Below are 27085 nucleotides of genomic sequence, written 5' to 3'. Positions count from 1 at the left end.
GGTTAAATCGTAAATATTATCTTTGTGTGATAATATAACAAAGGAAATATGATGGAATCTAAGTTGACCAAAAACAGTGTAGATGAAAAAATAAAAGCACAAAGAAAATGTGGGGGCAAAGCTAAAGGAAACATGCTAACAAATTCGACTGGAAAACAAATATATGTTACAAAGTATCAAGCAGAAAATACTTTGGAAGTGAAATAAAGAAAATGTGATGCACTAATTAAATAAATATTTTTTATGTTCTGCTAGAGTTACTTTCACCCATCCATACACGTAGTAGCAGCAGCAGCAGCAGTAAGTAGTATTAGTAGAAGTAGTAGTAGTAGTTGTAGTAGTAGTAGTAGTAGTTGTAGTAGTAGTAGTAGTAGTAGTAGTAGTAGTAGTAGTAGTAGTAGTAGTAGTAGTAGTAGTAGTAGTAGTAGTGGTAGTAGTAGAAGTAGTAGTAGTAGAAGTAGGATAAAAAGTTGGTCAATAACGAATATGCACAGAAAGTTAGCTAGACTGGGTTTGTGAAGTGCGGTACATTTACGTGTTATGAGGCCTACAACTAAATGTTTGAATGTGGCGACTATTTTGTCGCTGTTTAACATACATCCACGAAAATTAATAGCAATATAGATATCAGATTTTTAAAATTAATATTATGAAAATATGAATGATGAAAAAGCAGCATATGAATATACATGTAGATCATTTGAGCTAGATAACTACGCAATGCGTTAATGGGTGATAAGATTATAATTCATAAAGGGTGCAAAGAAAGCTGAAGAAAGGCATCAATTACCGCGTCTTCGAACTCCGGCGGAGGAGGCGGTGGTGGACTTGTAGGTGGAGGTGGAATCTGCTTGCAAAGGGAAAGAGGCAGAGCATGTTAGTTATACCATGGTTTAAAAGGACTCGAAGGACAGTAGCTGAGAGAGCAATGTCTATTTACACGAGGGAAGAAAAATGCACTTCATTTCATATTTTTCATGATATTCGGGTGAAATAATGAGCGAGCATCGAGGGAACAAAGTGGAACGGTGCTCTGTAAAAAAAGGTAAGAACCCAAAGTGTAAGAAAGGTAAGAGCCAACAGGTATGGAATGGGGGGGGGGGGCGGACGAGTCCGACCAATAATCTCGATTATACATCTTGCTTCTAAAACAGAATAGCTTCAGAATCGCTCCTGCTGACGAAAGCCTTTTGACATTTGGTTGGAAGGCCCATTGGCATTCTTGTAAGAAACTTCTAATAAACCAGTTCGTCGTTACTTCATGTTCAATTTTGGTCAAATGACAATTTCTTTCATTGTGATAGGCAGGTTTCAAAGCAAGATATTACATGAGCATGTCTTACATAGCAGGATGAATAAGTTGAATAGACCAGGGGCCGATATCACAAAACTTAGCAATGATCGCAGAACATTTTTACTACGATTGACTGCATTGACTACAATGTACAATCAATCGTGAAAATCAAGCGTACGATCAATCGCTAACCTTTGTGTTACGGGACCCAGGTGACTAGAATAGCACATCAGTGAACACTCTTTGAAGGTATTTGTTGCATTTCTAACTTTCAATGCATAGTGTAGTGTCACGCAATATGCTTGGCAAACTGTGAAATACCAATCGTTCGTGGACGCATTGTTGTTTTTCGTGGATGTAAATGAAAAAAACACAATTCAAAATAATGTATACATCAACGGTTAGTGCTTATCTCATTGAATTTTAAACCGCCAGGTCACTTTCCTCTGATCATGCGCAGAATCTTCTGATCATGCGCAGAGGGGAACTACGAACCGGCTTATTAAAATCCTGCATACTCCCGTGGATTTTGTGGATTTTCATTGGTATCCTAATTCTTTCTTCCAAGTTGTTTTTATTCTCTCAAATTTGAGAAGGTGTATCTCGATATCCAAAGAAGAAACATGACTGAAATTGAGGATATACTGAATGATTGGGTTGGCCATTGATTAATATAACGGTTTTAACAACGCTGTTTTGTCAGGATAATCTCTGAATTATATCAATCTTGTATTTTTTCTTTATATTAAAAAAGAATAATAATCTTGAGAGTTTAGCAGCATAAGTAATGCCAACTATAATTCTTTTAGTATCGGAGAACCAGAGAAGCATTAAGCTTACTACCATGACAGTACAAGGCCAAGCTTCCGTTTAAGACGGAAGTTTCAAGCTTGGGTTACGCTAAAGATGGACTATTAATTATCTGTTTCGATACAAATTGAGATAGAATGCGATGTACATAACAGGAAATAAGCCATTATGAATTTGTATTTTAAATTCATTTCATCATGTCGAAAATGTTCCCCGCACGTAGACGGAATAACAGCGTACATCATGTACGTAACATAATTTCATAAAGAGTTATAAATCAATGATAGCGCAAGGCATTGCACTAACATGACTAAACGAAAAACATGATATATGTATATTGTAATGGCTGTAATGAGCAATCCAAATTTGATACCAATGAGCAATCCAAATTCATACCTAAGGCTAAGCTGCTAATTTTCAGCAATCTGTAATTATGCGCAAGATTCATTCAAAAGCTTTTTGGCGTTGAATGAAGTGAGAAAACTGACTCGAACTCGTAACTTTTTATTAAACCCTTTATGTTAGAAAATCTACATTAGACTTTCAGGATGACTGAACTCTTTGTCAATCTGACTTTCTTGAATCCTAAATGCACCATCTTTCTTAACAATTAAATTGCCAGAAAAATATATCACATTACACCTTGCGTGAATTGGACACATATTTTCTTTCAGTATACCAAAATAACCGATATACTGCAACACATTAAAGTGGGAGGAATAGGTTGATACGTACAGGTTCATCGTCATAATCAGGTTCTGGTATTTCTGGAGTCGTCGTTTGCTCATCGGGCCCTTCAGATCCATTGGGAATGTCATCAGCAAGCGCCGGAGATTCGATGGGCTCCTTTGGCATCTCAGGAGGACTCGACTCCGGAACCTGCGGAGGCTCTTCTTCCGGCATTTCAATGTTCACCATCCTATTCGTGTTCGGGTCGGCGGGCGCTACGTTACCATTTTCGATGTCGCGCGGGACTTCGTTGACGAATGATGTATTTTCGATGCCATTCTTTTTTCCATGGCCATTACTTGGTGGCATGCCCATAGGGATTAGGTAAGATTCGCCTCCTCCAGCTGCACCATCGGCGATATCCCTGTTCAAATGAAATATTAGTCGACTCATGTCGACAAAAATCATCGACGATGAAATAATATGTATAGTATGCTATATTCTACCCCTAATTTTGCCTCCTCCCGTAATATCATTAGTACTAACTACTACTAACTACTACTACTACCACTACCACTACCACTACTACTACTACTACTACTACTACTACTACTACTACTACTACTACTTCTACTACTACTATTACTACTAGCAGTACTACTTCTACTACTACTAGTAGTACTATACTAATACTCCTACCACCACCTCTGACGACGACTAATACTACTACTACTACTGCTACAACTACCGTTTCTTCTTCTTCTACTGATAATTATCATTATTACTTCGAATCTCGTGACAAACACTATTCTTCTTCTTCATCGTCGTAGTTATCTTCATCTTCTTGATCTTATCTTCTTTTTTCAGCAATATCTGATTTCATCTCATTATGCAATGGCCAGGGTTACTGTCAGCAATTCAACCAACAAGAATATTTATCATTAGTATCATCATCATCATCATAGACGTTTACATCGTCATAGCTATTATTAAAATATCATTGTTATAATCATAATCGCGCGCGTCATCTTCATAATAATCTTCATATTTATTGACATCATGGCATTTTTCATCACCGTTTATCATCATCATCGGTATTAAAGTCAAGATGGCATCTGCATCGCAGAACACTATTATCATGATTATTGTCTGATTTATATGGTTACCTTTCTGCCTTAGCACCTTTAGTACGTCCAGAACAAAATATGTAGAAGCATGAGCCGAATACCACCAGTAAGAACAGCACCCCAATACCAACGAGAACTGAAAAAAAAACGATGCCAGATTATCCGGGCTCTTTGAACGTTCAAAACCCCTTTGCAGGGACGACGCCTTGGTATTTTGATTGAAGGGGGGGGGGGGGTTCGGCAAGATAACTTTTTTTTTCACGTGTATGGGTAAACATAGAAAGGCACGACTAGTTTATTATGCTCTTTCACCTCTCTATTACTTTTTCTTCCTGTTTTTCTTTTTCAACATTTTCACTTGTTCACAAATTGGAAAATCTACTTGATAATTGGTGTAGTAATCTGGATAGATGTTAGTTAAATTTTATATATTTTGGGATTTCTTTTAAAATATTACATCTATAAATATTGTTTTTATTTCTACTCTGATCTTCTTGAATAAAAATATGGAGCATAGAAACATATCGGTCCATGATAAGATAAATACAGTGAAGGTGAATGCAAGAAATCATAGAATATAATGTTGAATTTTCTAGACAATCATGCTTACTTTTGCAATATCATTTTGTTATAAAGGAATAAAAAAAATGACAGTGGCTACAAACAATAATGATATGTGTAAAACTATCTTGAAGAAAACAAATACAATGTGTTTGTTAAGGAAAAATCAAATGATCCACCAAATTTCCAAATCATGGCATCATTACTGTTCTACTACTTATTCAATTATAATTTGTCTACTTACGGATAATGAAATGGGTTAAAGTAAGCCCATCGAACGGGACGAACACAACTGCAGGTGAAAAATGTAAAATAATTCGGAATGATAAAATACAATAAGGGATAGTATAGATACAAGTACATCTACTGAACAGATAACTTTGAAATAACTTAATCATTATTTCCATATCTAACCATTTACATCTGCCAAGAACATATTGCTCTAACTTTGCAACGATTGAATACTGTGGATGGGGAATAAGGAGGTAAGGGGGCTAAAAACAATGAAAAATGTTTAAACTAATGTGGTCGTATTATTGAACCCATATTCAAAAGTTAGACGTGAGGTTTGGTTTTGAGTATTATGGGAAGTCAAACATTGATAGATATTTCATGGTACGTCTGTAATGATATCTGTTTTCTTTTCCAATACTGTAATTACTAAGAAATTATTGTATTTATCACTTCTAGATGGTTACATAAGAATTGGAATCACATGTGATGAGAAATTTAAACTTTGTGTGTATGTGTGTGTCAAATTCGGCTATTGATATTTAATCAACCTTATATCACCATTTAAATACAATGGGGGAGCAGTTCACAGGCCTAGGTATGAAGCCCCTCCCCTTTCCCCTCGTCTCCTTGGTATAAATATTACAACTACATTGTGGGCATTATAAAAATACATATACAATAATTGACTACACCCGGTATATTGTGAACAGCTACAAATTGATGCCCTGGGGTTTCTCTATTAAGACATTGTTTTTTTATACAAATAATGACATTCTATTATGAAGGTCAAGCAAATTTACCACTCTTCGCTAATTAGTATTCTAAACGACCAATTATTACTCTCACTTCAGGTTTCGTAGTAATGTGCTCACTATTAAGCGTTTGTTTGTGTTTTATCAAACTAAAGTGGTCTGTTCTAAATAGCGAATTGTAGTTTATTACGTGCTGTGTAATGAATGCTCCAAATTTCCTAGTAAATTGAAAGAGGGGTAATGAAAGAAATCGATCAACATTAATTGACAATGGAATTTACTCTCGACGTCAAGTTCTCATTCATTATCAAACCTAACTAAGTTTGTCTTGTTTCTATTCCTTTTTGGGGTTGTATATTTCTCTCTCATTCGGGTTTTCATCAGTTGTTTTCGAACTCCCTCCATCTCCCCCCCCTTCCCCCTTGCTAATACTTCTTATCATATGAATATAAATCTTTAAAAGCTTATTGCATCCTTATTCCACTATAGCCTTCACTGTAAAAAAATATTGGGTAAAATTTTAACCTGCACGAGGGTAATTACGTGTCCAACCAATTTGGGGCTGTAGTCTACCCAATGTCAGAAGCATATTGTCCAGTAAGGTTTAAAAAAAGATACTCTAGGCAATGATAAATTAATGAAATCAATTTTACACTAAGCATGATAAAAGCTTTCAATGCTTAGCTGAAATAAAGTATATTCATAGCACAAAAGATTTGTTACAGTAAAGGAAATGAAAAGGAGAGAACGCTGTTTGTTTGTTACAGTAATTTAAAGCAGCTTAAATATTAGTACAAACTAGCTTTTGAAAATCTTTCTGCAGAAAGAAAGAAATAAAGAGCGAGATGAAGGAGAATTTTTTACCTCTTAACTTTGCGATTGAAATTAGATAAATAAAACAGCATTCACAATTGAATGATAATTTCGCAGAAAAAATAAGCAAGACCCAAAATATTCAACTCCTTTTATGTACACTCCTTCTTGATGTCAAATCAGTTCTTGGATCAATTATTGTAAAGTTTACTTAAACATGTTAAAGGTGAATGTCGAACCAGTTCCACAAGTGTTCTGAATGGTATCCTTTATAAAGATATGCCTTACTCTATGTATTTCATGCTACCTTTGTATGTGCGTGTGTGTGAGGGAGGGTGTGTGCGTGTGTGTGAGGGAGGGTGTGTGCGTGTGTGTGTGTGAGGGTGTAAATTTCTGTGTGTAAGAGAGGGGAATTGAGAGAGAAAGATAGAAAGAGAGAGAGAGAGAATGTCGTGTGTGTGTATGTATGTGTGTGTGACAGGGAAAGAAAGAGATAAGTGATATACAGGGGATTTTATACATCTTATAATAACGATATGAATCGGCAGTCACCGATTCGATTCTTAGAATCGCTCCAGGATCCCCATCCCATAATGAAATAAGTTGAAAAGATGGGGACATAAAACTTCCAGATTGGGGATCTCACTCACTGTTGCACTGTACTGGATTTGTGAACGTCCCGTCGGCTTTGCATACCGCTGTGTCGAATGGCGCTTCATATCCTGCATTGCAAGTTATCGTGATCTCGTCTCCGAGGAACGCCGTATTTCCAGGCGGAGATATGGCGCCGTTTGGCAAAGTGGGGTAAATACATTCTCGATCTGTGAGAGAACGACAGCAGGTAATTCCGTTTTGGTGTAAACTGGTAACACGTTTTTGTTATTGTGTTAGTGTTAGGTAAAATCCCGTGTGATATAATGTTTGCACTTTTACTGGTCTACAAATTGTGATGATATTATTTCAAACACCAGGTGCGAATATGTTAGGAACAATTTACGTGTGATAACGTAATAACAACGTCGATATGAACATATTGTTGTGGTGTTAAGCAGGAATAAGGGTGTTGATGTCACTTATAAAATAAAGTCGTAACAGCTGAATTTGTCAAATCCATTCATTTCGAATAAGGTCTTTGTATAAAAAATTCTTGAGTTCATGACAAAACGAAGATTCATAGTGCAATGAAGTGCTATTAGATAGGGTAAGGTAGTTATGGAAGTGCTATAGAATCCCATTGTGATGAAAAAAGTACTGGAATTAGTTAAAAGAATTTCCCTTTTGGGGACTATAACGTAAACTTGTATGCCTACTTAACGAACTGAAGTCATGTCAGGATAATGTCATATCAAGGAAATTGGGCAATGCCAATTAAATCTAACATGCCAGGTAGATTTCAGCTTTATAAAATGATATCTTTATGTTTGACGAGAACCTAGATATGGATGGAAGATGACCAACGAGCTCACCCTCAATCGTCACCCTCCAGGAATACACTCTTTTTGAAACAAGAACCCCTGATGAGTTAGCCACCTCTAAGGTCGTGCCATCCTGCAATCCTGGATAATTCCCAAGGCTGGAGAAAGGGTATATGGTATGTTCCGTTGCCTGAGCAGCACTTTCCGAGTAAACCATTGGTGATAGGTCCTCTGAGGAAAAGCCTAGGAGATCCCCTTGGGCAAAACCGAGGGTACGCGGTAGCAAGGCAGACACAAATGCTGCACTTCTTTCGGGGGTCACCAGCGTCATGTCAACCAGTTGGAGCGCATTCCCGGATGCGCGTCTCCATACGCTGACTGTAATATCGTTGACCGTTGCTGCGTAGAAGGAGATGCGTGCGATGACGCCATGGCAAGGTAAGGGTCGTCCAGTGTTAAGAACAAGGATTTCGGCGACATCTCTGCTCAACCACGATGTCTCAATGTCACCAAAATAATCCGGACAGGAGTTGTTTGAAACTAAGAGCAATATTCAAGGAATACATAATTTGGAAAGCGGTTCAGACAAGATACATCACGTCAAGATAGGCCTACAAAGAAGTATTCATCTTGGTAGTACAGGATGGTTGGGGATATGAGTGAATGAGTAAACAAACACTCGATGATCTGAAAATGGAATTTGTATGATGAAACGAGGTTGCCTCACTCTTGATCTGTCATAAGTTCACGTTTATTTCTTAATTATTTCTTTTTTTTTGCTTGTGAGATTTTCAGGCAAAGGTTTTTCAGAAGAATTTCTTTGAGAAGTGACATTTGAAATTTGACCATGCATAGAGCAACAATAAGGTCGATAATGTTAACTTGTTTTTTTTTTGCTTGCTTGTCAAACAAATGTAAACTAGAAATGTGTGAAACCAGAAACCATCCTTGTAAATCTGACGCTTCTGTTGGTTGTATAATTAGCAGAGAATGTGGGAAGGAACATTGAGTGATGGGTTTCGTATTGATGTCAAGGATATTATACGTCGGATGCTTCTACGACGGTTAATAATTTTTGTACCGTCAGTTGTGTCTGTATTTTGTTTTGCGAGTACACCGTAACGATATTTAGGGCAAAATGTATATACAAGTTTCATGCATGGTAACTTGACTTACTTGTTATTTAAAACAGATATTCAACATTAATATGTGCACTGTATTCATGGCTAGGCATTTAGTTTTGATGACAATGTTAGGTGCCGCCGGTTTCATGGGGAAACAAGGACTTACTCGCGCATAGAATTAAAATGCATCAGGTGACCAACCAATATATAGTCTTGCCATTTTCAGCACAGCACTGACTGACCCTGAGAAAAATCGTAAAAACTAGACATGCTGGATATGCTATAAAGTACTGACGAAACCCCAGAGTTGACGCATGCTCAGACGGTTCAATTGAGGATTTCCTCGCCGCAAAGGCATCCGTCGTGCAAATCGACAGCTCCCCCTTTTCTGGTCTGAAAGCCGGATGTGGGAGGCAAACCTTTCTCGGGATTCTAGTTTGTCCAATTGAAAATACAAAATGAAATCAATCCAAAGGCACCCAGTTCTTTGAAAGAAATGTTTTCATAATTCCTCATTTTAATTTTATAGTTACTTGTTAGCGTCTGCAAATATGTATCTATACGTGTTAATGTTAGGTTTATAAAGAATTTGAATTGAATTTTATTCCAAAGCTTAAGAAAATAAAGAATGTTTTAAGAGTATGGAAAATGAGAAATTTAACTCCAATAGGGAAAATAACTATTTTGAAGTCACTCTGCCTTTCTCAAATTATATTTCTGTTGTCTGTATTACCAAAACCTCCTGAAGATTTTTTGAAAGAATTAGAACATTTAATTTACTCTTTTATTTGGAATGAAAAACCGGATAAAATCAGTCGTCTTACAATTATTGGAGACTATAGTCAAGGTGGATTGAAAATGTTACATTTACCTTCTGTAATTTCTGGCTTGAAAATTGCGTGGGTTAAACGTTATATGAGCACAGAAAATAAAGGAAAATGGAAATGTTTTTTCGAACACAACTTGGTCACCTTTGAAGAAGGAGAATTTTTTTGGACATGTAATTTAAAATACGATGATCCCAAAATATTACAAATAAAAAATCAATTCATTCGAGAAATTTTAATTACTTGGAGTCGTTTAACATTCTCTCCTAATTTATCTGATTTGAATATAAAGAATCAAGTGTTATGGAATAACTCATTGATCAAAGTAGATGGGAAAGTTATATATAAACAACTTTGGCTTAAAAATGGGATCATCAGTATTAAACATTTAATGGATGAACAAAACAATTTTCTCTCACATACAACCTTTTTACAAAAATACAAAATTAATTGCAATTTTCTTGAATATCATTCATTGATTTCTGCAATACCCAATGAATGGAAACATTTTAGTCAACATCTTTTTGAGAGTAAAACAACTCAAGAAGATTTGTTGTATAATTTAAATAATGTTTTTAAGGTATGCAAGTTTATCCATAGAATTTCTGTTGATAAAATCTTAAAGTCCCCCACTTCGCAATCAAAATGGGCATCCATTTTAAATGAACCGGTTAATAATTGGAACGGATTGTATATGATTCCCTTTAAATGCTGTCTTTCTACAAAACTACTTTCAATATAAACTTTTTAATCGGATAATGGGGGTGAACAAACATCTTTACGATATTGGCTTGTCTGAATCTAATTTATGTACATTTTGTTCTTCCTCTGTTGAAAGTATTTCACATCTGTTTTGGGACTGCCCTGTAACTCAACAATTTATTCAAAACTTCCAAACCTCTTATTTGAACAATAACGTGTATTTGAATAAGAATTTATTTTTGTTTGGTTGCCCTGACGCTCAATACTCTACTGTAAACCGTTATATTCTTTATGCTAAATATTTCATTTTTTCCACACGTTGTAAGGGTAATCGGTTGTGTTTTAGCTCTTTTAAGAGCGTATTGAAACGCTATTGTGAAATTGAAAGGGTTCTCAGTCAAAAACATCATAATTTTGTCATATCATTAGATAATAGCACGCATGTACAGTTGTTGTAAACACGTTCGCTTCATGATTCTTTTGTAAATTGAATTGCTTTCGTGTTTGATTTCTGAATAAAATCTTTCTATGAAAGAAAAAAAAAGGTTTATAAAGAATGTCATGAGTTAGTTGTGCATTGAAAAAAGAAGCATTCTACAAAGAAACTTTTTGGTTAGTTTATCAAGGTATACAAACTTATCAATATGCATCCACGCTAAACTATACATTCTTGTAGTTTCATATTTCAAAATATTTAAAACAAAAACTGAATGCCGACTTGATAATAGCAAAAAACAATATCTAAGTATTGGCAGAAAAGAAGATATGAATATTTTAAGTGAAAATAAGGGGGGGGGTGGGTAGTCAATAAGAATAAATGCATGATAAAAAAAATAACCGCTGGCAAAGCACTTAGATTAACATTGACCTTTCGTGAAATCAAACAGGTATTGTGATGGAAGATTAGTAACACTTCAAAATTAAGAAATACTGGTGAAACGGTAAACTTTACGAAATTCGACGTCTACAGATATTTGACCTTCAAATTCAACGAGTCGTTATATGAGCATATTTCTTAATATTTTTTTAATTACATTTTACTTTTGTGATTTGACACCACTGATATACTTAGGGTAGGTTAGTTGGAATAGCTGGCAATCTGAAACACTATAGAAACAAATTATGTTTATCGAATCTACTGGAAGCTTAGCAAAATTAAGCATATTTGGACATAGAAAAAAAAGACATATTTTAAAGCAGCTATCACTATTTCTTTATTTTGATGACGAAAAGTAAAGAAGACTTAGAATAACACGGAGCATAAAATAAACTGAAAAGATAATTGCCATAGCGGAAAAAAAGACTCGGACCCATTATGGTAACCTCATCATGCGTCGACAACTGCAATGGAATTATGTGCACTGTCACGGGGCACACCGACGATTGCAAAGGACACAAAGGTTTGGAAATTTCACCGATCTCTTGTTACTGCCGTTTTTTTTTTGGTTAAGCGATAAAGAAATTACAGGCTGTTTCCCATATCCAAATACATAATTAACTGTACGATTTATGTTCTTCATAAAATATTCAGGACAGGGGCGGATCCAGGATTTTGAAATAGGAGGGGCGCCAGCGGCGAGGGAGGGAGTTTTTTTTTTGGTTAAGCGATAAAGAAATTACAGGCTGTTTCCCATATCCAAATACATAATTAACTGTACGATTTATGTTCTTCATAAAATATTCAGGACAGGGGCGGATCCAGGATTTTGAAATAGGAGGGGCGCCAGCGGCGAGGGAGCGAAGCGACCGAGCGGGGGGAGGGTGTGGGAGGGGGGATACCCCCCGTCCCACGGCAAGGACTTTTTCAAAAAATCATGTCCAAAAGTCGTATCTTGAGAGCACCTTTAGAAGAAAAATGCACACTTAAATCACTGTAACTTCATGAATAAAAGACACATACTCAGTGGCGTACCGTGGGTCACGGCATTGGGGGGGCACCAGCAAAAATTTCGGGTCACTTAGGGAGCGCGCGAAGCGCGCTCAGTTGTCAGGTAAACTGACCTGATAGAGATATAATTTAAGGACATGCAGTGCCATCAAACAGATATGTATCTCACTGATTAAATAATGCGAGCGCGAAGCGCGAGCTGAAAATTTTTGATATTAAGGACTAAAAATTGACATTATAAGCAAATTGTTTTGTAATCATGATACTTTACTGTCTCACTAAACAAACAATGCGAGCGCGAAGCGCGAGCTAAAATTTTGGTATATACTGACCCTAAACAAGGAAATTTTACGGATTATATTTTAGAATCCATTAAGAGTATAAATATCTCACCATAGTCATCTAATGCTATTGCCATCCTTTGCTGATTTTGTTAGAATTACATCTAAACACAGTCATGAAGCACCTTTTGTAGTCATGTAATCATGATTATCATACGCATCTTACTAATTAAATACTGCAAGCGCAAAAGCGCGAGCTGAAAATTTAGGAAATATAGACCTGAAGAGGGGCATTCTAAGGGTTGTTTGTAGGAATACTCTAAGGCCCTACTTATTAGACTAACCAAATGATGCGAGCGCGAAGCGCGAGCTGAAATTTTTGTATATATTGACCGCAAACATGGATATTTTAAGGACTATAGTTACGAATCCATTAAGTCAGAGTATACATATCTCACCATAGTCATCTAATGCGAGTGCCAAGCGCTTGCTGATTTTGTTAGAATTACATCTAAACACATGGAGCACTTTTTGAAGTCATTGTAATAATGATTATTATATGCATCTCACTAATGAAATACTGCGAGCGCGAGCTGAAAATATAGGAAATTCAGACATGAAGAGGGGCATTCCAAGGCTTGTTTGTAGGAATTCACTAAGACCCCACGTATTTCACTAACCAAATGATGCGAGCGGGAAGCGCGAGCTAATTTTTTTTTTATATTCAGATCAGAAAAATTGACATTTTAAGGACTGATTTTAGGAGTTCATGAAGAGCAGAAATCTCACCAATCCACTAAGGCGAACGTTAGCACGGACAGGAAATGTTTTATATTAAGACCTTAAAATAGGGCAATAACTTTCAAAAAGAAGAATATATCACTACTTATAACAATAATAACTCTAATTGCGAGGAAATATATTATTTTGTTGTTTATTGATTTGAAAACGGGAGGCTTTAGTACAGCAGGTATCTCATTAAAAAGTCTATGCGAGCGCCAGGAACAATGAAGACACAATTAAGCAAATAATGTTTCATAAAGATGTGAAAAAAAGCTTATGTTATATAACATAATATAATATAAACTATGATCAACAACAATTTCTTCTTTCCCCCACTACGTTTTTTTTTGGGGGGGCCAGCCCATTGGGGGCACGTGCCCCCCATGCCCCCCCCCCCCCCGTAGTTACGCCACTGCACATACTGACTCATTTAGGAGCTGGTTTCCAGTCACACACCGTATAAGCGGTCATTCAAAACATACATTTGGCAAAGGCTCTTCACTTGCTTGCATCGTGTGATTGAAACGTCAAATTTAAATGATACGAAACTGAGACTTGTAATCGATAATTTCCGAATAATCCATTCTGTTTATTGTCATTTGTGTATTTACATCAGGATGTCAAATTGTGCGGGAGCGGGGAGCACCGCTCCCAGGAAGCAACAGAAGAAATTGAGGAAATTGTGCCTTCATGAGAAAAAATAAAAATGGGAAAAAGGAGAAGAAAAAAAGAAGAGGAAAAAGAAGGAGAGGAAGAGGAAAAGAAAGAAAAGAGGAAGGCAAGAAAGGGGAAGAGGAGGAGGGGGAAAAAAGAAGAAAAGAGAAAACTCAGAAAAAAAGTGCCATATTTTCATTCATTTAGTTACATCTAGATTAGCTTGCAAAACGTAGCAGAGTAATTCAGTAATACTGAGCACACTTATTCTGGATTTTTTATACATATTTTACCTTGCACTTGCACAGTGCCAGTGAGGTGAGGACAGGTCTGAGTGAGGAAATTAAGGCGCAAAACAATGTTATTTATCTATTAATTGATACTTGAGATTCTGATATATATATCCGATATTATATCCCTTACTTAAGATTGTTGTATTGAGAGTGTACACAAGGAGAATAAGAATAGTTTTACTACGATAAACGTTTGTCGTGACTTACCGCCTACATTACCGCCTACGCATTGTAAGTTCCTAAGGACCATGTAAACTCTACCAGTGCAAAATAAGTATTCTTAGTCTGTAAGTTGTAACAACACAGAAGTTGTATGATGTTAGAGATAAGCATTAGCAAGCATACACAATATATATACGATTACAACTGTACAAAATTGCAAGGTCTATTTAAGCATAAAGCAGTACAGAATAAATACTGTAAGTATTTGTATCAGTAAGAAGTCCTAACATCCAGGCTGGAAAGGTGTATTGTACCTCTAGGTCTAAACGACCCAACTCCATCATTAACTAATAGTTTCTGATTGGGAATGGATCTTTCATCCATTTAGATGCTCAATTATATGCACTACCTGTAACAGTACAAAGCCAAAGTGAGTACTGAAAGTCTATACATACATGTAAGTTATCAAGTATTATTGGGGTGACTTTGTAACAGTACAACAATGTGATATGTAACTCATGTTGTATCTTTCTTCACAATGCGCAAAAATGTAGACATTTTAAAATAATGTTGATTATGAAAAATCAACCACAAGTGGTTGTGTTTTACCAGCTGATTGAGGAAACTTTGAGCTTCAAAACTTGCTCCTGAGGAAGAAAAAATAATTTGACACCCTGATTTACATTGTGTTTTTCAAACGAGAATTGTTTAGTCGTATGGCACATGCATAAAATTTGGTTCTTTTTTCCCCAAAAGGCACAGTAAATTGTTACAAACTACAGAAAAAACGACATCATCTTCTGGTAATCAACCTTTTCCCGGGCCTTTTCCCTCGTATCATTTTCAAATCATCTTCAATAATCCAGTCATTCTGCATAATTGCATTCTTCGCTCCTTACGCTGACATATAGCTGCCTATACACAGCAAACGCGGAGTGGGGTCGACTGGTGATTGAGAATATACAATTTTGCTCCTTGATAATTCTTTGGAATGATTGCTTCGGCGAAACTTAGTTGGGGCGCCCTGGATAATATGCCTCTGAATCTACCAGAAAGTGTAAAAGTTAGTTTACATTAAATACAAATATGTCTGACCTATACATTTCAGTGAAAACGTACATGACCAAGGCAGAATGATAATGCTGCGCACGTGGCGCCCGATATAGGGCTTCATCTTTGAGTGAAGAATAATCTCGGGGATAGACATTGGTATTTGCCATAAAGACGGACAAACGCATGTTACAAAAAACACAAAATTTCGGGAAAAAATGATATACAATCCAACATCTTCACACTGGTCACTGCACTGCAACTCCCGATTACAAGTGGTGCAACTTTCCAACCAATCGACTTGCGCGCCCTGGAATTCCGGAATTTACATATTGCAATACAGTATGACAGAGGTGCATTTGTGCGAACACAAAGGCCATGAGCGTAAGTTAAAATATAGTTTTGACTAGATCTAGCCCTTGAAATTGACTACATTGTACCAATCCAGTAAATATAACCATCAAAAAAAAAAATCCGGCGAAAATAGGGGGGCGCCCCCTCTGGATCCGCCACTGCAGGACCTACGACGCGATGTTCGAAAAGTCTTCGCAATTCCTACTGAAATTGCCGAACGTCTCGCAAGCTATAACGATTATTTATACCGTGATTATTATTGGTACATTCAATTTCCCTGTAAATTAAAGGTGTGTTCTTCTTCTTGTATATTGATGGACCACAGTAATTATGCACACTACGTTCGACATTCGCGCATATGTCGATAGAACTTCGCCTAAATTCCGCGGAGTACAAGCCGATTACCGCGAGAGATTGGGAAGAATCTTATTCGAGGTTGCAATTTTACGCCGCTATGTTTTCACATTTTCGTCCTTTGCAGATTGTCCCTGTGCTCCTATGAACACCGCACTTCATGTCCAACCGCCAATCCCTATCAAGGTGTCCATCAATGACAACTCAACAATCAGGCTAATAGCATTTACTTAATAAAAACAAGTGGAATGCCTCTGGCCGTCTCACCTGCATCACGCGGTTCAATATAGCAGCAGTGCTGACTTTGAATACTACTCTAACTCGCACAAGATGTTCAGTGATACATGGTTACTCTTATGTCCACTTTTTATGAACTAGACCAATAAACTTACAGAGATATGATGGTTTTTCAACAAAAAACCCCAACATGGCCAAAGTTCATTGACCTTACATGACCTGTGACCTTGATCATGTGACCTGAAACTCGCACAGGATGTTCAGTGATACTTGATTACTCTTATGTACAAGTTTCATGAATCAGATCCATAAACTTTCAAAGTTATGATGGTAATTCAACAGATACACCCAGTTCGGCCAAAGTTCATTGACCTTTGACCTTGGTCATGTGACCTGAAATGCGCACAGGATGTTCAGAGATACTTGATTACTATAATATCCAAGTTTAATGAACTAGACCAATAAACTTTCAAAGTTATGATGGTAATTCAACAGATACCCCAATTCGGCCAAAGTTCATTGACCCTAAATGACCTTTGACCTTTGACCTTAATCATGAGACCTGAAACTTGCACAAAATGTTCAGTGATGCTTGATTACTATTATGTCCAAGTTTCATGAATCAGATCCATAAACTTTCAAAGTTATGATGGGAATTCAACAGATATCCGCAATTCGGCCAAAGTTCATTGACCCTAAATGACCTTTGACCTTGGACATGTGACGTGAAACTCATGCAGGATGTTCAGCTATACTTGATTAACCTTATGTCCAAGTTTCATGAACTAGGTCCATATATTTTCTAAGTTATGATGACATTTCAAAAACTTAACCTCAGGTTAAGATTTCGATGTTGATCCCTCCAACATGGTCTAAGTTCATTGACCCTAAATGACCTTTGACCTTGGTCATGTGACATGAAACTCTAATAGGATGTTCAGTAATACTTGAATAACCTTATGGCCAAGTTTTATTAACAAGGTTCATATACTTTCTAAGTTATGACGTCATTTCAAAAACTTAACCTCAGGTTAAGATTTGATGTTGACGCTGACGCCGCCGCCGCCGCCGTCGCCGTCGGAAAAGCGGCGCCTATAGTCTCACTCTGCTTCGCAGGTGAGACAAAAACCATGTAATGCAAACAAGACATGAATTTACCTGGGGCTGTCGTTTCATCCACGGTGGTAGGCTCTTGCATTGTTGTCATTGGTGTCGATGGTGGAGGTTGTGATGGTGTATCGGGCATCGGGGTCGTAAAGTCAGTGGTAGCCGTATCTTGGCTGGGTGTTGCAGCATCGGTTGTTGTCGGAGGTTGTGTGGTTGGTGTGTCTTGAGTGGTTGATTGTACCACGGTGGTAGGCGTGTTGGAAATGTAGACTGCGTAGATAATGAATAACACAGAGCAAGTATCAGTCACAAAATGGTTTATTATTGTCTTAGGATTGAACAGAAAAAAAGTGTGATAAGAAAAATAGATGCACATAAACCATTGTGTGTAGTACATGTATAAAACACTTTTTAATTCTGCTACTATACCACCACCACCACCACCACCACTACTACTACTGCTGCTGCTACTTTTACTACAACTACTATAAACTACTACTACTTCTGCTTAATACTACTACTACTACTACTACTACTACTACTGCTACTATAATACTATTACTAATACTACTACTATTTCTACTACTACTACTGCTGCTGCTGCTACTACGACTACTACTACTGCTGCTGCTACTGCTGCAACTACTACTACTGCTGCTGCTACTACTACTAGTATTATGCAACATCTATATTCTACTACTTCTTCTACTACTACTACTACTACTACTACTACTACTACTTCTACTACTCCTGGCGCTTTAACTACCACTGGTACTATAACTAATTTATTATTCTTCTATACTACTACCACTACTGCTGCTGCTGCTACGACTACTACTGTACAACTTATATTACTACTTTTGCGACTACTTCTACTACTGATGGTTTTCCTGGCAATGCCATTTCGGCTACTACGTGTACTACTTGGACTACCCCTATTTTCTTTCGACCAAGTATAACCTACCATCATAATTGAGAATGAAACCATTTCCCGGAGAAGCACTTTCAAACCAAACCGTAAACGATGAAACCGGGTCGGATATCCACGTTCGCCTTGTGGTGAAGGTTTCATTAATCCCTCCTGCGGAGATTGTGATGACGTCACCAGCACCTATGTCGAAGGCGGGAAATTCGATTTGAACCCGTTGAGTAGAATTAAGCGTGACTGTCCATTCCTGGCGGTCATTTGAGACGGATGCACCTGGGTAGTTTTTTGACGTCAGTGAACCGCTGTCCCCAGTCAAAGAGAACCCCTCCGAACCAAGCAGAGCTAAAACATGAATAACAATCGTTAATATCGTTAGATTGTTTTTTTTATTCAAGTTGGGGTAGAGCATTCAAAGAAGGGTGGACGGAAAAGAAAATCAAGAAGTTGTTTCATTGATAAATGAATAATTATATTAATAGTTTAAAAAAAATCAAATTCAGAATATCATTGTAGCATCATTTTATATATACAGCGTTCTTACTCTCCACTATAAACGTGATATGGGTATAAGAAATACTGATAAGGACGTCCATTCTGATGTCAAGTAGGTTTTCTACGAAGGCGACACAACGTGAGATGGTAGGGTGAATATGATGAAAACGAAAAATGGAAACATAATAAAATATGAATAAATTTAAATGGAAAAAAGCATAATCGTGAATGAATCTTTCTGAGAGAAAAAAAAACAAACCACGAATGCAATCGCTTCACTGGGTTACTTTCCAGTCCACTTCTCCTGCACCAAGTAAATGTACTTCTGGTTTGATAAAGGGAAAATAGGGACGTGGAGGAATGCCAAATAGGGCTAGGTGACAATACGAGAATTGACGGTGCAATTATTGTTCTTCTTAAAATTGACTGTAGTCATGTTAGATAATACTGTAGTGCATCATATTCCACGAAATTATCAGTTCATGACATAACACAAACAGTTCCATTATACGAGTATGGATTAATCTAAATGATATAAAATTGGATATTATCTCTTGAATGCTTCTGAAAAGACGGGGAAATTTACTCGGTAATGGACCGGATGTGCAGCACCCAACAATTCAGAGACTAGCATGTTAGGGGCATCGGCGAAATATTGAAATAAAACAATCGCATTTCTCCTTGTTTTTGTTATTTTTTTTTTCAAAAGTTGATTTGACTGATTTCAAAGTAAGGAAACTAAGTGAAAATGTAAAAAAAAAACTACTAGGTTCTCACTTGAATAGACAACGCGGTAGTTCCCTGTTCCACCACACAGCTGGAATGGATCGTTCACACACACTTCAGTGCAAAGAGAGTCATCAACAAGAGAACCGAAATCTGACAAACTATTTCCACAACGACTTTTGTCTCCACCCTCCTGCGAAGAGCCAGCATATGCATATTTGAATATTCTGCACAAGCCAATAAGGTCTTCAAGAGTTCGAGAATTGTCTGCTATACCACTCGGTGAGCCACTCTCAAAGCATCCCTCGTAGTAAGGGACTGAAACAGAAAAAGGTTATTCACAGAAAATAACTTTTAAAGGAGAAATATATTGATTTTGAATTTGGTCTTATTCCTCTAATTTTTATTCTTCAATGTCTCTATGTTTTCACTAGAGTTAAAATTTTCTTCTTCAGTTTCTTATTCTACAACAGCATTTTTATCGAAATCCAAATCTAGATATAACTTCTGGGTTTTCTTCCATTTCATGATCGAACTTCTCGGTGACAGTATGGAGGAATCGCACGCTAACTAGCATTCGCAATAGGTTTTGGACGGAAGTGGAGCTTGATGCGGGAGAGCCAATCACGTCTCTGGTACCATCATACACGTCATCAACCGTGCGAGGCATATTTCGGAGAGGCATTTTAGCGCCTTTTAATTGGTGATTTCCACCTTATGTATTGTTTTCGTTATTTGTGAATGACCTAATGATAATCCCATAGCAGTACCTTTTCATCGATATATAATTAGACCATGTATTCTAAATCAATTTATTTCTCTTTTAAGGTATATTTGATAACATTATTGGACATTAATTTGATTCTAACTTTAACAGCAGGTAACATATTTATGAACTTTAATTGGTTCTATCTGGTTGGGTCAAAATTAGTCACATGAGGTGCGAAAAGAATTAGTGACATGGTGCTCATTAAGACGAGCCTTTCAAAGTGAATTCTTAGTAAATCATTCTTGTTTATCTTGCACGATGTTTCATTGATAAACCTATAGTGCGAAAACCTAAAAGCAATATAAAAATGACGTTTGAGAAGGTGATGAAGAATCAAAAATTCGATCTGTATGAAGTAAGTATATTCCAGTCTACTTTGCTATGATGTTATTTTGTATAGACTAATACATTCATGACTAAATTCTGTTCCTCTAGTCTATATACAGGGACAACTACTTTGGATTTACAACATTGAATCCTACATGTAATAGAACATTACAAATCTGATTCATTTAACCCGTTATGTGATAGAAAGCATTTCGAAAATTACATAACTCATGAGAGGGCTCACATTCCAAATTGCAATAAAAAGGCAAGTAGTACCATCTGACCAAACAAATCCTCAATATTTGTAATTTTATGTACTGTAGCTACATGGGCGACGACATTGTGTGCATATGATGTAACAATGATTTTAGGGAGGGCAATTACTACTCACTTTGCGCAAACGGTTAAGATAATATCTCTTAGGTTTTGGAACAAACTGAACGGTGGAAGAGTTGATACTCTGTAACCATATTTAAGGTGATGAATGGATCAACTCATGAAATGTTTCCAGACATGTACATGTTTATTTACATCCGAAATGAAGTGGTAGACATACTTTTGATGTCATACTTCCTTACTAATAGAAGTACATTAAATGTTAGTTCACCTTATTTAATCATACTGTAATTTTACTACTAATAGCCTATCAACACACGTGTCTATGAGGGAAATAACTACAAGTAATAACATAACCATGTCAAGCAGGGCCCGGGGGGGCACTCGACCAAAAAAGTGGTGGGGGTGTGCCGCGGGCGAGACAAAAAACGGGGGCCTTGGAGAGGGCTTATTGTAAAAAGGAGGGTCCTCGGAACGGGCTTCGGAACGACAAATGTTTGTGAAAACGGGGGTCCTTGGAACGGATCGCCAGCGTGTGAGCGCGTATGCATCCCTACGGAACGGTCATGCGTGCATGATGCAGCTAGCGCGGCCTCCGCCGGGGAGCTGAGCTCTGCGGCCGCTTTTCACCAAAATTGCAGTTCATTCAACGCGATCGGAGCGGCGTAACGAAAAATATGCGAAACTTTGGAGCGGATTTCTCTCTTCTTTTTTCTCGATAAGAAGAAAATGCTATGCCTTGGAGCGGCTTTCTTTGTTCTTTTTCTCAACAAGGCAAAAATGCCATGCCTTGGAACGGAAATTTGAGTGTAAAAATGGGGGTCCCCTCCGCGGCACATACCCACTATGCGTTATATACTGAGTGCCCCCCGGGAGCAGGGCCCGCTTGACTAAAAGTTTTTGGAACTGAAGTGGCTACCCTACGTAAAATATGACGTTATTATTATAATTATTATTTATCATGAATATTGTTATTGATATTATTACTAAAGGTGTCCAAACAAGTCGACAGGTTTGATCAATATTCTTACGTGCGCAGAACACTGCAGCGGGTCTGCTTGACTGACATGTCCCATCCGACCACCTGGCATCACAGCAATCTGCGAGGTTGTTCTCATTACCGACACAGCTAGCATTGAAGAGGATGATATCGAGCGATGTGTCGACTGACGTGAAGCTGAACTCATCCACTGGATCGACCCTGAGAGCACCACCTCGAAACCCTTCAAAAAGAAAAGTCGATTATTTTAAATAACATTTAGGCTCGTAATATTTTCAACGAGGGGATGTGATACCGGGCACGATGCAATAGATTCGAAATGGAAGCAGCCGCTGGGCAACAGTATAGAACACCAGCGAAACAGGCAAAATATTTGGAAATAAAGAAAGAGAAAGAAGAGTGTTTCCAAACATGAAACTGAGAACTTTCTGCAAAAAACTTAGAAACAAATTTTCCTTTGCAATAATTTGGATGCCGATCGAATCATGTTTATTCCCATACAATGTTATTGTGTTTCTTTTTATGGAAAACGCTGTCGTTGGTGTATTGTTTGTGTGAATTCATATGGACCAGAAAGTATCAAACTGACATAATAATATGTTTGAAAATACGTAATCACCATAAAGTGCTTTAGAATGAATTTGAAACCGCGAAGTGCTTGCGTTCTAAATCGGTTCGGTACAAAGAGTCTACAATCAAGTGAACATGACAAAAGCATCAGGGCTAATAAGGTTGTCATCAGACTCAGAGCACATTAAACTCCATGTAAAATAAAATAAACCATTGTTATTGGATCTCTACATCGCTTCCGTAATATTTTAGACCTACCTGTATTGATTTACTTCCCAGAAGGTGCGAAGCTAGTTTATTTTTCATTTCCGTAAAGGGCTGAGATGACCCAAAGTGACGTCATTTTTATGGGCACCAGATCAGAGTTACATGACGGAGATCTTAATTTTCATAGGTTGTATATATTTCCTTTTTCAGTATTCCTTTCTTTCTTACTATCTAAATAAAGTCATAAGGGAAGCAGGTGCCCCTGTGGTTACCTTGCTTCCCTATGCATGTACATCACGTAACTATCGATATAAATTTACCACAACTTGTGTGTGTAACTCTCTCTGTAATTTTGAAGATGGTAAGGTCTACATGTAGGTCTACCATGACTGGGTCTGTAGACTACAATATCTCATTCAGCTCGGGACAAATATTTCTTAACTTATCGAGAGAAATCAACCAGGGCGAAATGTTTCTTACCAAGTTGTCTGCACATGACGTCAGCGCTGTCTTTGTTGAATCCATCAATGCACACGGTTCCCCAAGTGGTGTTGAACCTCACCTCAACCCGACCTGAATTTGCTGCCCCTCCTCTTAACCTCACATCGCCATCTGAAATAGTGAAATCAAATTCAAGAGGACATTTATAATGTAATGGATGAATGGCTTAACTATAATCTTCACTTATTCTTAATTGAAGTAATGAATAATATGCCTTAATCCTAAGAAAGATATTCATTTTGACACATGTTGACATTTTTATTTTTTATTTCTGTTTGATGGCCCGATGAAGAAGGGCCGAAAGCTCGCCAAATAAACAAGGTTAGAAAGTTACGTCTTACATCATATGTCTCAATTTTTCGTCTTTATATATATATATATATATATATATATATATATATTTGTTTATTTATTTATTTGTGTATTCCCAGAGGTGTGTACAGTGAGGGAAGGCACGAACAAAAATTGAGGGGCATGCCCGAAAATTTCATGTATGGAGCGGAATTGCGAGCGAGCGAAGTAAGTAAACAAAATTTAAATTCAGTTCGTATCTATTTCATCTCTAAAAACAATGAGTACATATTTGCATCAAATATACACATCATGTATACAGACTACTATAGCGAATAAATCATACAAAACTTTAGATAGATACAATGATATAATTTGGCCTGTATTTTGATGGTACACAGGAAACCCCGTATCCGACTCGATGCAGTCATACATGGTATAGGTTCGTTGTTGAAAACTAGGCTGAAAACGTAGCCTAAGGACTGCCCAATGCTGAAATCATTTATTAATCAGCAGAGACATAATGAAGATGGAAATATGTTGTTTGGAAGATTTAATATTAGTATGCAAAATGCAGGAAACATCAATAAAGAAGGCATATCGTTCGCACACCTCAGCTATATGGTGAAAATAGGCCCAAAACGCACGATTTCTATGTGCGCACCATACTGAAAAGAGGGCTGAAATCACAGTCTATAATGTCATTTCCAATTACTGACATATATTTTCTAAAAGTGGAGATATAGATGAAGAGAGTGACATTATGCTTGAGAGGAAGAATATCAAAGAAAGTACACTAAAAAAAGAAAATAAATTTCTGAATCGATTTTCGACAATTTATGATGCAAGAAATCTCCAAAACTAATGATATGCAAATTTCATTACGTATTTTGCATATGTAAACGGCAGCAATTCATATGCATTGCTGCCGGGTTCGCATATTTGTAAACATCAGGGTCCATGCCATCCAGCTATAGGGTCATTTGCTTGTCCGGCTTTCGGTAGAAGAAATCTCTTGGGCTGCCGGACTATTGTTGCATTTTTCTCTTTTTATTCAGATCAACTTTTTTTGTTAGGGTGGACCTGTCCTTTAAAGATATCGAGAGGAAATTTTAGTAGGCCTATTATCTTCAAGAATAATAATAGGAAATAATGATAATAATAATAAAGGATATATTTATATTGCGCACATATCCACCTTGTTAGGTGCTCAAGGCGCTCCTATATTACCCGGCTAAGCTAGGCGTTCATAGCGCACACAGCTTCTTAAGGAATTACTTCCTACCGGTACCCATTTACCTCACCTGGGAAAACTTCTTTAAACTGCATAAATTTTGAAGACTTATTTTCAACCAAAAAACAAAATGTTGTACATGCCGAGCTAAACAAGATTTTAAACATAACCTAAATATTAGAGAGTTTCCGCACAGCGACACAGAATGAATCCAACAACGCAGTATATCAATGAAAATGTAAGTCGATGGTCGGCGATTCGAAATGGCAGTTTCGCCCAAGAATCTGGACAAACGACATAATTATTTGCAATTTTCCGTCGTTTCGATTAACCGACCCTTTACATCAGACAAGACTTCATAGTTATTGAACTTGTACTTCAAATGCATTCGATGTGTTTTCGGATTAATTCTGCCCTGCTGGGCGAAAGGTCCATTTCAAGCAAGAATGTTAAACGAATCACTGAGCAATAACGCGAAATTTGCCCATTCAAGCCCGAGTTTCAAGGCTAAATTCCGAAAAAAAAAATGTTGCACAAGTTTCTACCGTAATATAAACCGTAAACCGAAAGGCTTTCATGTCTTATAAATTATCTTTAGACTGGGAAAATACGATTTCCGCGTAAGAAAAGCATTTATCTCAGTGAACATAATAATTATTTAACATTCATTATTCGTTCATGGATCTTGATTCTTGACTAATGAATTCGAGCACAGAAAAAGCTATATTTTCAGCTGTCTTGGGTGGAAATAATGGTGACTTTGTGAAGGTGAACATGACAAAGATGTAATAGGAATTTTTTGCTTCGTGACGTTCAGCATTTTTAAGAACACAGTAAATGCATTGAAAATGTCCGTCAAGTGACAGCTGAGAGGTGTTTGTTGAAAATTGGCGAACCGGGGCAGCATTTTGGTCCTAAGCTTCGGAGTTGACGAAGTCCAGAGGCAGATGCTGTTCTTGTTCACCAGTTCTCAACAAAAGCTAGTTTTGGTTGTTCATTGTCATGAAAAGTATTTGATCATATATTTTCTATGTTCTTGAATCTGCCGTGGAGCAAAACCTCTTTTAACTCCATATACTGTAAAAATGAAAAGACGGACAGCGCTCAGTGATGGCATCCCTTTAGGCCAATCTCGCTTTCAGCATGTTTTAATTATGAAAATCAACAGGTTAGCTTCAATTCGGAAGCAGGTAGCCTATCACAGAATTCGATGCCAAACATGAATCCAAATTTAACCAATGTACACAGCAAAAACTGGGGTGTTAACCGGTGTACATAGAGGACCACATCAGTTATTTTACACCTGTGTTAAATTGGTGGTGTTAGTTTTACATTTGGTTGTTACATTTACACTCTTTGGTGTTATGTTCAATCTTTAGGTGTAATTTTAACACCTCAGGGTGTGGTCCTCTAATAACACCAATTGGTGTCAGTTTTAACACCACAGTTTTAACAGTGTAAGATATATTTCTTTATTATTTTGATTACCCATTTTAACTCTAGTTTTCAATCCCAATTTGCATGATTTGAGGTTATTTGGAGTTGAAATTTCTGGTTATTGTCTTTGTAAACGGCGTGTAACATTTCTCAATTTATTTTATTTTTATAAAAAAACGACAGACCTAATTACAGACTACGATGAATTACCCCAAATCTTTACAAAATCGTTTTACCTGATAATACTTCGAGTCAAACAAAACTGTCCTTTATTATCATGCAAGAGAGTAATCAATATGAAACAAACACCAAGAATAGGAAGAACCAGGAATCAGCACATCGGCACTTACCTTCAGCCAAAGCGAAGTTCGGTCGTAAGCTGATACATGTCAGAATGATATAATTGATATACGCATTCATATTGAAATAACACTTCGAATAACGCTCCCCGAATATCACCTTTTACTCGTAATGGAGGTTCAAAAATCCGTTTGATGTAATAATAGTTTGATGTATTCTTTATTGGACCATTTGTTGCACGCTGAGATTAATATATGTACGAGTTATTCGACTTGGCTATTGTGCTTGCTTTCATACCAAATCAATACACAAAATCATTCTATGTGTATTCATTTTGCACCAAACAAAATTTTGGCAGGAGCACATACACGTCGTGAATGCTCGACTGTTCTTTTGTTGAGAATTAGACGTTGTGTGCTGACTGCACACTCGCATACACACCCTACCCCCCCCCCCCATACGCGCGCAATGCTGGA

The 27085-nt window shown here is 37.2% G+C and overlaps 1 protein-coding gene across 1 annotated transcript in view; it reads right to left on the bottom strand.

Annotated features, from left to right (window-relative positions):
- LOC121431279 overlaps positions 1–27085 on the bottom strand; it is a 45822-nt gene that overhangs the window by 6626 nt on the left and 12111 nt on the right. Inside the window, exons 3-13 of the mRNA XM_041628788.1 lie at positions 23327–23458; positions 22101–22292; positions 19689–19955; positions 18456–18761; positions 17543–17761; positions 7727–8215; positions 6911–7081; positions 4706–4753; positions 3940–4036; positions 2840–3197; positions 791–847 (exon numbers count right to left, since the gene is read on the bottom strand). Coding sequence (XP_041484722.1) covers positions 791–847; positions 2840–3197; positions 3940–4036; positions 4706–4753; positions 6911–7081; positions 7727–8215; positions 17543–17761; positions 18456–18761; positions 19689–19955; positions 22101–22292; positions 23327–23458 — 2336 coding nt within the window. The remainder of the gene's footprint in view (positions 1–790; positions 848–2839; positions 3198–3939; positions 4037–4705; positions 4754–6910; positions 7082–7726; positions 8216–17542; positions 17762–18455; positions 18762–19688; positions 19956–22100; positions 22293–23326; positions 23459–27085) is intronic.

The sequence above is a fragment of the Lytechinus variegatus genome, chromosome 17 (assembly GCF_018143015.1).
Source record: "Lytechinus variegatus isolate NC3 chromosome 17, Lvar_3.0, whole genome shotgun sequence".
Lineage (NCBI taxonomy): Eukaryota > Metazoa > Echinodermata > Echinoidea > Temnopleuroida > Toxopneustidae > Lytechinus > Lytechinus variegatus.
The sequence above is the reverse complement of the archived record's forward strand: the minus strand, read 5'-3'. Positions and strand labels throughout refer to the sequence as shown.